The sequence below is a fragment of the Cornus florida genome, unplaced genomic scaffold (genome assembly GCF_030987335.1).
Source record: "Cornus florida cultivar Cherokee Brave unplaced genomic scaffold, ASM3098733v1 CherokeeBrave_3.0.0_Hap2_Chr07, whole genome shotgun sequence".
Lineage (NCBI taxonomy): Eukaryota > Viridiplantae > Streptophyta > Magnoliopsida > Cornales > Cornaceae > Cornus > Cornus florida.
In genome coordinates, this window is record NW_026775577.1 from 41,437,365 (window position 1) to 41,449,837 (window position 12,473).

At 33.9% G+C, this 12,473-nt stretch overlaps 1 protein-coding gene across 3 annotated transcripts; it reads left to right on the top strand.

Moving 5' to 3' along the window:
* Positions 1-4,465: 4,465 nt before the first annotated feature.
* LOC132267100 (putative U-box domain-containing protein 50) lies at positions 4,466-10,441 on the top strand. Of its 3 annotated transcripts, none has more exons than XM_059768151.1 (7): positions 4,466-5,313; positions 5,425-5,543; positions 5,637-5,764; positions 5,895-6,294; positions 8,781-8,921; positions 9,000-9,542; positions 9,643-10,441. In XM_059768151.1, exons 1-7 carry the CDS (start codon positions 5,109-5,111, stop codon positions 10,279-10,281), a joined length of 2,175 nt encoding a protein of 724 aa, XP_059624134.1. In that variant the 5' UTR covers positions 4,466-5,108; the 3' UTR covers positions 10,282-10,441. The 3 variants fall into 3 exon arrangements, with proteins under 3 accessions (XP_059624134.1, XP_059624136.1, XP_059624135.1); XM_059768153.1 differs by having other exon boundaries at positions 4,472-5,313; positions 5,904-6,294; XM_059768152.1 differs by having other exon boundaries at positions 4,473-5,313; positions 9,646-10,441.
* The last annotated feature ends 2,032 nt before the right edge of the window (positions 10,442-12,473 follow it).

Sequence of the window (12,473 nt, forward strand, 5' to 3'; positions counted from 1 at the left end):
CTCATCTGTGGAAAAAGGAATATTGTTAGATATTTCTGTATAATTCTGCTTAGGAAATCTGTAAGAAAATTGTTAGTGCCTTTAATATGTTCTATTGTAAAAGAATATTGGGTAATAACATTAAATCATTTTAACCTTCTCATTCTAAACAATTCTTTTTATTTATGAGGAAGTCCTTTACTGCTTGGTTATCAGTACGGATAATAAAATCTTCTGGTTCAAGATACATGTGAAATCTTTTTATTGCTAATTTAATAGCCAGAAGTTCCTTTTCATAAATAATGTAATTCTATTCATTTGGTTTAAATTTACCAGAATTATATCCACAAATCAATTCTTCTTTTTGAATCTTTTCGGGATAGGAGTTTTTCGAGCTCTTATCTGGTGATTTGTGAAAATAGCTTCTTCCCATTTATCTTGTGGAATAGCTTTTAAAACACATACCCAACATAAATCTGCGGCGTCAATTTCAAGAATAAGTTTATCTCCTGTTTGAGGAAAACAAACTTCAGGAATGTTCTCAAGATCTTTTTTGATCTGTTGAACTATTCTCTTGTCGTCTTTTGTCCATTCAAAGATGTTATCTTTTTGAAGCGTCTTTATTAAAGGAATTTCTTTTTGAGACAAATCTTTAATAAAAGTGCAACCATAATTCAAGATGCCAAGAAAATTTTGAAGTTGTTTTTTTTTTTTTTTTTATCTTGAATAATATCAGGAAAATCACGAATTTTTATAATGATGTGATCATGTAGTTTTATCCCTTTTAAAACTAGACCTAAGAAATCAATAGTTTCTTGTTCAACTACTATTTTATTTGGTGACATGATAACTCCATGTTTTTGGAATTTATCAGATAGTAGTTTTAAATGTTTCTTATGATCCTCCCTTATTTTAGAAAAGACCAAAATATTGTCGATGTATACTATGACAAAATCTTTAAGGTTATTATAGATTTTATCCATTAATCTTTGGTATATTTGAGGTGCAGTATTGAGACCAAATGGCATTACAGTCCACTGATAATGGCCTTTTGGTGTGCTGAAATCAGTTAATAGCTTTGACTTTTTTTTTTTTTTTTTTTTTTTAATTTTAATTGCCAAAAACCTGCTTTACAATTAAACTTGCTGAAGATTTTTGCTCCGCGAGTTTGGTTGATTAGAACATCTTTTCGAGAAATAAAATAACCATCGAAAATTAAATGTTCATTAAGCCTTTTATTGTTGATTACCATACGGGCTTTTCCTCTTTTGACCTCACTATGGTTTCTTACCATAGAAGCGGGGCTACTATGAGGACTTTTAGTATGTTCAATATGCTTCTTTTTTAGAAGTTCTTGAAGCTGATCATCAGACTCATCTATATCTTTTTTTAGATATATCATGGGTTTTACTCTGATGATGACGTTAGGATCCTTTAGTCATATCTTGTAAAAACGAGGGCTACGTTTCCAGAGCGTTAAAGGATTGTCAGAGAAATTTTGTCGCAAAATATCATATAACCAATGCTTTTCAGTTAAAGCTAAAATATCATTTTCTCTTTTGGGTGGAGAAAAGTTTTTGTCACATGCTGAGGCAAGATTTTCCTAGATAAGGATCTCAACCATTGTATTATCTTTTGCAATTAAAGAAATTGTTTTTTCTTTTAGCTGTAAAGGTAAATAGGTGTAAATAAAATTATAGCCTAAGATAAAGTCTCCATGCATGAATGGAAAGCAAAGTAATTTTGGAATAATGAATTTTTTTATCATTAAGCCAAATAACAATATCATTTGCTTTGAATTGGATGACAGGATGTGGTGCTTCTGCATCTATACCTTGAACACCTATGGGGTGTTTCATTGTTCTCCATTTATCTGCTGGTATGGCATTGTATCTGCAACAATTGGTTGTGGCTCCAGTGTCAATGAGAACACAAAGATTATATGGCTTATAACCTTTAAAATTGAAAAAACCATTGACATAGGTATATTTCCTCTTTTTCCCTTGTGAAGGAGTAAAGAAGATTTCATCTTTTCCGTGTTGGAAATGAAAAAATCTGGCGGAGTTAAACGAGTGATTTGAACCAGGAAGAATAGGCACTTCTTTTTCGGAAATGAGGCGTTTTCCCTTTTCTTCTTCAGTAAACCTTCTTTTGGGAGGTAGATTAGAAGGTTGAATGTTTGACAGTCGAGGAAGGAGTAGTTTGTCCCATCCAGTTGGTTCACGTGGATATCGTGTAGAGATTAAACGTTGAATGTTAGGTTTCTCTATATTTTTAATATAGAGATTATAACCAGAAGCTTGAATAGTGGTAATTGTAGGTTCCTCTATTCTAACTTTCTTTTCTGTGTTAATACATTCGAATAACCAATTTCTTGGTATTTCGAGGTCTGTCCATTTCAATAACTTTGGTTCAATTATTGAATTGAAGGGTCGAGGTTCAAAAAGAGTGACCAGTTTGGGGTCAATCGAAAGAGTAGAAGTTTCAGGTTCTTTGGTTAGTTCGTATAGAACTTTCCATTGAATTCCTAAAGTTGGAGTGTTATGATCCATTTGAAGATTTAAAAGTTTGATTTTAACTTTCAAAACCTTTTCAATGTTAGGATCATCGATGGAAATAAATAATTTGGTGTAAGTTTAAACCAAATAACATTGTTAACAAGATTCGATTGGACACCTCCGATTAAGGCGTCAATTGGGTTATGGAGTCTATTATCCATAACAAGAACACGAATGGGCTGATCAGTTCCTTTTCTGAACAAAGAGGTGATCTTGATTTGGACCATTCCTATATGAATATATTAGGCATGAGGAAATTGATTTTTCCATCTAGCAATTTTTTCTTTGCTAAAGATGTTGAAATCTGGCATACCATTGGATGAGGTATAATCAATCGTGATATTTCCGCTGAATTGTTCAAAAATACTTTTTGAAAAGATTTGTGACAACTTAGAAGTCTTGTAGAGATCTTCCTTCTTCAGCTTTAGAAGTTTAGCAAACTGAATTAGTTGTTTGTTCTTGAACTGGACTTCTTCTCCAATAAAATTGCCGAGTTTAATGTTAGAGGATTCTTCTTCAAGATGAGAAGTAAAATTTTATCATATAAACTTCTTCATTATTGTCGTCGGATTCTGATTCACTAGATATTTCGTAGAGAATATTATCTGAATATGAGAGATCACGACCATAGATGATACAAAGATCTTCTGTTTCGATCATTTTAATCATCTTTGATGTTCCTTTGCCCTTTTTGGGGCAATTGGGAGCGATGTGGCCTTCTTTATAGACCAATAGTGAATACACAGCTTTGCCCACAATTGGAAAAACAATTAGGTCTGAAGCCTACAACCATAAGAAAAAAAGATAAAAAGCCAAACACTCCTTTTGAATTCCTCTTCACTACACAATTCATTCCGCACACCCCAGCCTAGGCCGTCAATCCGCTAAATCAAGCCGAATAGATCCGATCTGTGCGGTGCGGTTTGGTTTTCTAGTGTCGTGATTCGGTGATGGATTGAAAAATTAGTAATTCGTAGTGACCGGATCGATTAACGGATTAAGTGCTGAAAAAACCGAATTGATTCGTGGCTAATCCTTAGAACTAATAAATATATGTAGTATACAGTATATGTAGAATACATTATTAATGTTTTTGTTTACTTTAATTATTAAGTTTTACGAACCCAAGATGATGCTTTACTGCTTACACTTTTTAGTTTTTATATTTCTTTCATTTGCATGCATCTCTGGCCTCCCATCAAGTCTCATTTGATCCCACAAACCCACTGCTCTGCTCATAGTCTCTTATGGAACGCAGACAAGTAAGTATCTCCAATTTACATCGGCCGATCATTTCCTCTTCATCTACATCTAATTTCCAATGAGTTCATAAGTTTTTCATTATTTTCTTCTATTAATTTTTGTTCTTCTCTTTTGGAAAAAAATCCTAATTGCTCCATCTTGTCACTTAGTTTCAGTTCTACCTTGTCATTTTCATAGCCCATTTATTAATATGTATAGTCTTTAAAAAATCTTGTCTGACTTAGACAAAAATCAGTATTTCGAAACAGAGTTAACAATAACAGATTCTCTTTTTTTCAATTAAATTCACACATGACTCAGACGAAAATAGTATTTTGCCTCTAATTTCAGTTTTCTTAGTTGTGTTTTGTTAAGCTCTATCCGTGGGAACCGAACCGAACCGAACCGAACCAATTTGTTATTTCACAAATCGGTTTAGTTCGGATTGAGAGTCCCCATGGATCGGTTCGATTTCAGATTTAGCAAATCTGTGAGGACCGGATTGGTTTGAATTTTACCCAAAACAGAACCGAACCGATCCGTGATCAACCCTACCCCAGCCTCCCTATTCATTTTCCTTCCAATTTCTCCCCTTCACAAGGTATATACTTTCTTAATTAGCAGCTAAACCTCTGTTTGGATCACTTTCAACTGATGGGTTTGACCAGAATCCATTCATTTCAATTTATTATCACATGGAAATAGTTTTCCTCCATTTTCCTACAACCATATATAAGAAAAAAGATAGCAAAACAGACCTTGTGAATTCCTCTTAAGAACACAATTCATTCCACACACAGCCTCCCTATTCCTTTTCCTTCCAATTTCTCTCCTTCACAAGGTCTAGACTTTCTTAATTAGCAGCTAAAACCTCTGTTTGGATCACTTTCAACTGATGGGTTGACCAGAATTCATTCATATCAATGTATAATCACATGGAAATAGTTTAATTTCCTGCATTTTCCTGCGTTTTCTTGGCTGTCCTACAACTATAAGAAGAAAATAGCCAAACAGTAGTTTTGAATTTCTCTCAACAAACAAAATTCATTCCACAACAGCCTGCCTTCTCCTTCACATGGTCTAGACTTTCTTATCTTAACCTTTGTTTGCATCATTTTTCTGCATTTTCCTGAATTTTCTTGGCCCTCCTACTACCGTAAGAAGAAGATAGTCAAACAGTCCTTTTGAATTCCTCTTTACTACACAATCCATTCCACTCCAGCCTTCCAATTCCTTCACAAGGTTTGGACTTTCTTTGCTCAACCTCTGTTTGGATCAATTTCAAGTAAAGAATATGGCCAGAATTCATTCATTTCAATGTAATTTCACATGGAAATAATTTTCAAGGCGAAAAGTGGTTCAAGAGAGGCAATGGAGGCTCAAACAGAGAAGGTTTACGTCGCGATTGGGACCGATATGCAAGATGGATTTGGGACCCTGAAATGGGCACTTAGAAAGTGGAATTCACATTCAATCTCCATAGTAATCCTCTATGCAGCTAACGACATATCCAAAGAATATGTTTACACACCACGTAAGTTATATATATTAACATTTCAGTTCCTTTCCCTTTGACATTTCAATTCCTTTCCCTCTTGTACTTTAGTTGTTCAATAGGTAACATGAGTCTCGTTTTCCTTCGCAGTTGGAAAACTACCTGCAAGTTTGGTTAGTGATGAGAAATTGAAAGTTCATAGGATGACAGAGGAAAGGAAAATTGACAATTTACTATCCAACTATGTAGCATTTTGTGGCCATTTCAAGGTTTGTTACATTTTTTTTCTTCCCATTATATATGTTGCATTAAATTTAATTCTTCTAAGACTTACCAAATGTTTTATCATTTGTTCTTCATAGGTCAAAGCTGAAATTCTTAAAATTGAGAAACATGACGAACCCATTCACAACAGCATACTAAATTTGATATCCGAACTCGCGGTAACAAAATTGGTTATGGGAATTACATTCATGAAGTCCTCATCATGGTATATATTTTCTCTTAATTAGTTTTATTGGAAGTTATTAATTAGCTCTAAATGTTTACTCTTAGAGGGCTGTTCTAAATTTTTTTTATTATTTTTTTTCTTCCCCCTTTTTTCCTTCTCTCTCTCTGAGTGCAATCAGTGGATCATTTTATGTTCACCGGCACAAACCCGATTTCTGTGAGTTGTTCATAATATGTGGAGGGAAATTGGTTTTCTTGAGAGAGGAAAACAATGGAGTACTTATGGAGGATGATCAAGGAGTCATGGTTGCTAAGGTCAGAAGAAAGGTTGGTTTCAAAGGTTGGCTTGAAAAAATGATCTCCCAAAATGGTACTAATGAGAAAAGTTTACTTAGCTCACCTTCTTCGTCGACGGACAACAATTCCCCTGATGAGTGGAAACATTTTTTCCGAGAGATGGAAAACTATTTCCATCAATTGTTGTCTTCCCATTCAGATGAAGAAGATTGTGCAGAAGAGAATGACACCTTGGAGACTAGTCCAACAGCAACAGATATGACAGAAAATATGGTAACTTTAATTTTATTTTTTTCTTTTTATCCAAAGTTCAACCAAACACATACACAACCACAATATTGCAGTTCGCGCTCCACTTATTTGTCTTCTACCAATGAATGTCTCCTCCTCATCTTTTCCTTTTAACTCTTGTGGCACATGACATGATAGTGATGTTGGGGATTTTAGATATTTTTATACAATCTTATAGTATAAATAAAAACAATATACTAAAATAATAGGTCAGTAAAATATATAAAATCAATAAGAGGAGTAAAGAAACTTCTGGTCTGTTTAATAGAGAGGCACGCAGTATGCGCTGTCTTAAAGCCTTTACAGTCTCCCTACGTGCAGGTTATGACAACTATGAAAGACTGCAAGATACAACTCCAGTGTCCTCTATAAGCACGTTCACAGAGAGCCAAATCACCCAGTCTTTGTGTCATGTTGCCCCCAAAAACTCAAAGATAAGAATATAGTATAATAATATATATGGGTTGTAGGAAGAGATTAGAGAAGAGACGTGAGACGTATAAAGATATGTAAGTTAAGCATTAATTATTTTGTTGAAGAGACCATATATTTATAGGCAACCTTATGCCTCTAGCAACCCTTGTCAGAAGCACCTTCTCATATTTATTCACACCTCTTTAATTTAACCTTAAAATGAAGTTTTAAAAAATTTTATATGGTAAAAACCTAACAGTCCCCCGCAAGTTTTTAAAACTTACATGTGAAAATATAAGTATATAAGAAATAAAATAATTAGGGCAACTGAATACTATGCAATAAGTGCAAGAGTCTTCTGGACTTGAACTTGCACTTAGTGTTATTGTCTCCATCTGAGGAACCCGAGAGACTAGGTCTTGAACTCGGCCCCTTTAATCAGACTTCAACATGTAGCACACAAAGTATTGACTTAAGACTAGGTCTTGAACTCGGCCCCTTTAATCAGACTTAAACTAACATTAAAACATAAACAACTAATACATGGATTAGTAATTAAGGCAGAACATAATTTTAATTTCAATAAATCAAGTTATAAAACAACCTGTTTTTTCGGTGTTTTATTTATTTATTTATTCCAACGATAATAAACATTAAAGTTCTTTTAGGACTCAAAATGGAAAAGAATTTGAGTTTACTTCATCATGAATTACCAATTATAGAGTTTTAACCATCACATAACTCTATACATGAATTATCAATTACAGAGTAGAAATTATTATAGTTAAAGTGTTCAGATGCTCTAAACTCCAAAAAATATGTGATGAAGAAGCAATATTTAACTATATATATATTTGTTTATCAATTAAAAACAGAATTTATAAAGACTTTCACCTTTCCCAAAACATCTAAACTCCACTATATATTAAAGAAGAAAACTATTATACTCTTATCAACCAGAATTCGAAACTATAGTAAGATATATACAATGTTCTTTTCCACTTAAAAGTCTTCCACTTCAAAGTCTAACACATGGTTGCCACTCCAAGTGTATTTATTAAAAGAATGAATTAAGTAGTTTCCTTATGAGCAGACTTTCAGGAAGATAATGCTTCATAGAAAATTAGCTTGGAAAACTAGAACATATATAAAGCAATAATAATTACAGGAAACACATAGATGGGATTTAAAGGCTTTAGATTGTTGGGGATTTTAGATATTTTTATACAATCTTATTTTTAAGTTCATTCACCTAATTATATTAAAATGCTATCCTTATATATTCATGTCACAATATATATAGTATAAATAAAACAATATACTAAAATAATAGGCCAGTAAAATATATAAAATCAATAAGAAGAGTAAAGAAACTTCTAGCCTGTTTAACGGAGAGGCACGCAGTATGCGCTGTCCTAAAGCCTTTATAACCTCTCTACGTGCAAGTTACGACGACTATGAAAGGCTCCAAGATACAACTCTAGTGTCCTCTATAAACACGTTCATAGAGAGACAAATCACCAAATCTTTGTGCCATGTTGCCCCCAAAAACTCAAAGATAAGAATATAGTATAATAATATATATGGGTTGTGGGAAGAGATCAGAGAAGGGACGTATAAACATATGTAAGTTAAGCATTAATTATTTTGTTGAAGAGACTATATATTTATATGCTACCTTGTGTCTCTAGCAAATAGACACAACCCTTGTCAGAGATACTTTCCCATATTTACTCACACCTCTTTAAGTTAATCGTAAAATGAAGTTTTAAAAAACTTTAGACGGTAAAAACCTAACAAATTATAGGAGCCTACAAATGGTGTGTTCGGATGCAAGAGTTCCAAGTGCACACTCATGACTATTGCTTATCCATCTTGTGTTCTTTGATGATCCATTTTTTTGATAGGACTTCCATATAGATTTTTTTGATATCCAAATTTCACCTTTTGGAAGTGAATTCTTTTGTTTTCGAAGAAAAAATTTACGTTTATTTTTCTTCGATTCTAGTCAAAGTTTCAAACTAGTCTTTCTAACCAATTTGGCGTGATATCAGAATGCTGCAGAGAAAATTGAAGTGCTAAAAATGAGAATAGCCAAAGCTCATGAAGTGATCCAATTGAAGAGGAAACAAGCTAAGGATGATGTTGAAAGACGAACTAGAGCTGAATGGGCCATTTGTTTATGTGCTCGCAGGGTAATTTCTTAGTCATGTCTTTTGTTTACTTGACACTTCCCTTCAATTTAATAGAAATTATACCATTTTGCCTTACAGGTTGAGGAACTCGAAGCAAGCACAAAAACAGAGAGAGCTGACCGCTTTGAACTCAAGAAAGACTTAGACACCATGAAAGAAGAGCTTTATGAAGTCCAGAGCAAAGTGGGGGAGAAAAAGAGTAAGCTGAATTCGATTTTGGAGCTCCAAGGCGAGCTCTCAAACAAGCTCCAACTATCCTCTCTAGCAAAATCACGCGCAGAGGCAGAGCTAGAGAAGGCAGTGACCACAAGAGCTGAAATGGTTCGTAAGATTGAGGAGTTGAGACGACAAAGGGATGTTTTGCATTGCAGAATCGAGTTCTGCAGAGAGAAGGATGCAATAGGAATGGCCACAAGGTTGTGTGATCAATTGGAGTTTAACAATAAAGAGTACACAGCTGAAGAGATTAGAATAGCCACCTATGGTTTCTCAGAGCGTTTGAGATTGAAATCAGCCGGTGAGAGGACAAATGTGTATAGGGGACGGATCAATTCTATGACGGTTGCAATAAAATTGTATAATGCAGTCAATGGACTATCTCAAGAAGCCTTCCAAGCTAAGGTAGGTTACTTTCTTTTTTTTTTAGCTCATACAACTAATTTTAATGGTTGCAGTAACATTTTTGAGACCTATCATGTAATGGCTTTTGATGCTTATAAAGCAGGTGAAGCTCCTCAGCCACATTAGGCATCCTCACCTACTCGCCATGATCGGATTCTGCTCCGACCTAAAATGCATCGTCTTCGAGTACATGCATAATGGCAGCCTAAGGGATGCATTGTTGCCCATCCAGGGAAGCCCCAAAAGAAGAAACTGGGGCCTGAATTGGCACGCTTGCATTCGGATTGCAGCCGAGGTTTGCTCGGGCCTGGGCTTCCTTCACTCTGCCCAACCCAGGCCCATTGCTCACGGTAGCCTGAACCTCTCCAAAATCCTCCTGGATAGTTATCTTGTTGCTAAAATCTATGGCTTTAGGCTTGGTTGGTGCTATGATGAATCTGATGTTAGGTCAGACATTCGTGCTTTCGGCAACCTAGTACTGCAGCTTCTCACTGGGACAAATTGGGCCGAGCCCGTCCAAGAGGCGATAATGATGGACAGTGCAGCAGTTGTTGGTGTTTTAGACGAGATGGCTGGAGAATGGCCACTAGAATTGGCAATGGAACTTGTCTGGATTGCAAAGAGGTGTTTGTCCACCAATGAAGGGACCGCGACAATCGCGAGAGCGATCGGCGAGGTGAGAAAACGGGCGGATGAACTAGCCGCCGACGGAAATAGTATGAAAAGTCCATTAACTTAGTACTTTAAGTATTAGCTATCATTTGGCAAGGATCAAATTAGTACTTTTAGTACTCCATCTCCATCTGTCCCAAAAAAGATATCATATTTTTCTTTTTGATTTGTCCCAAAATAGTTATCCACTTCCTTTTTTCAAACAATATATTTTATATTTTTGCATATATTTCATTGGAGTTTAAAATTTAACTTAAATATAAGGACAAATTAAACTTGAATATAAAGACAAATTAATAACTTTTCAAGAAAACAAGGCATGTCTCACACGTTTCCTTAAAATTTCCTACTCTCCAAAAACAACATTTAAATTAAGACAGAGGAAATATATAATATAGTGTATATGTATTTACAATGTGTATATATATTGTATATATTTGAGCTTTAACTAGAGAAAATCCCATTAAGTTTAAGCTTTATAACATTATAGTCTTTTTGTTGTTGACACGAATGACAATAAATGATGCTATTTATAAATAAAAATCCCAAGCTTGAGCATTGTCATCAAATTACAATTCGGGAGAGAGAACACGAAAGAATGAATTGAAATTCAAGAGTCATATTTCAATTTGATAGAGAGAAGTAAAAGAGATAACTGAATTGAAATTCAAGAGTCTTGAATTAAAAAATGTAAGAACCAAGTATTGTGCGGTTTATAGGCTCTTTTGTGATTTCATTTTAAAATGAGTGTTTAATGAAAATCATTACAAGTTAAGGGGAATTTTATGCAATTCACCCCAAATAATATTATTTCATTTGCAAATGTAACCTATTAACATTCATTTTTCATGGATTAGGTTTAAATTGGAATTTTAAAAATTATTTTAGAGCTCCTAATAGAGAGGTTTTATCTACACCACACTTTGAACAGCACTGCACTTTTAAAATAAAATGACGTTATTGTCCCTAATGTCATAATTTGTTGACACTTTTGTCATTTACTTAATAAAGTGAATTTGTTTAGACTTGAAGAAATATTAACGTGAACGGCGAATATTGACTACCCCTCTCAAACCAAAATAATTGTCATTTTTTGAAATGTTAATTTTTTTAAAAGATATACATTAACGCCTCTTTAAAATTCTAAATATGAGACAAAAAAAAATTTAGAATTTGATGTTATTAATTTTGAAAAAAAAAAATTTGAATTCAAGATAATTTAGTAAAATTAAAAATTTTATGTATGGCACGACTTTGGCACAATTATTCTTGCACATCACAAAAGGAATACGACATCTCATTCGGAATGAAGAGTAAAATACTCGATAGCTGCCGGTTGCTAAATGGAAAAACTTTTCACACATGCATAGAAGTGTGTGTGTCAGCCTTAGCTAAAGTCAGTATGAATAGGAGAGCTCTAACTAAATTTGTCTTTATCAAATATCATATTTATGTACAGTAATATTTAAATTTTATGATAATGACATTCAAATTGCACAACACATAATGATCCTTACAAATTAAAATAATTGTAGGATATACCTGAATTTTGTAAACGATGAAGGAAGAGAGAAAGGATAAAGCAAGTCCCCATTGTTTAGCATTAAGAGACTGAAAAGGGAAAGAAAGATGAACAAGGTATGATTCTAAGAAGAAATTTTTTTATGAGTCCCAAAACTGAATTGAAGGACGGAGGAATAAGAAGAATAACTATGTAAAAATTGCACATAGATAATACTACTCTTCGTCAAAACTTGTTAAATACTGTATTTGTTTGTTTATTAATTTAGATATTTGTTTTCTAACTTATAATATATTATAAACTATATCTCAATTTCTTATAAAAAGAAAAATAAAAAATAATGTTTGTAAAATAAGATAAGGGTAAAGTACAAAGACACCCCCTTGAGGTTTGCCAAAAAGATACCCACATGAAAATTTGTCTATTGTGGGACAACCACACCCCCTTGTGAAATTTACCATTCTAACAGAACGTTAAAACATATGAAAAGTCCATTTTACCCTTCACTTTTTATTAATTTTAATTATAAAATATCAAAATACTTAAATGGCCAAATTACCCTCAGCACCCAATTAATCCTACAACTAGATTTTGGCGTAACCACCACACAAAAATCCACAACCACCAAGATCCCCACCCGCAAACCACTGCCACCATCTCCACCCCAACAACCACCCCAGCGTATTCCAGCAATTTATTTTCTCTGTTCATTCATCATTAACATACCTTCACCCTTC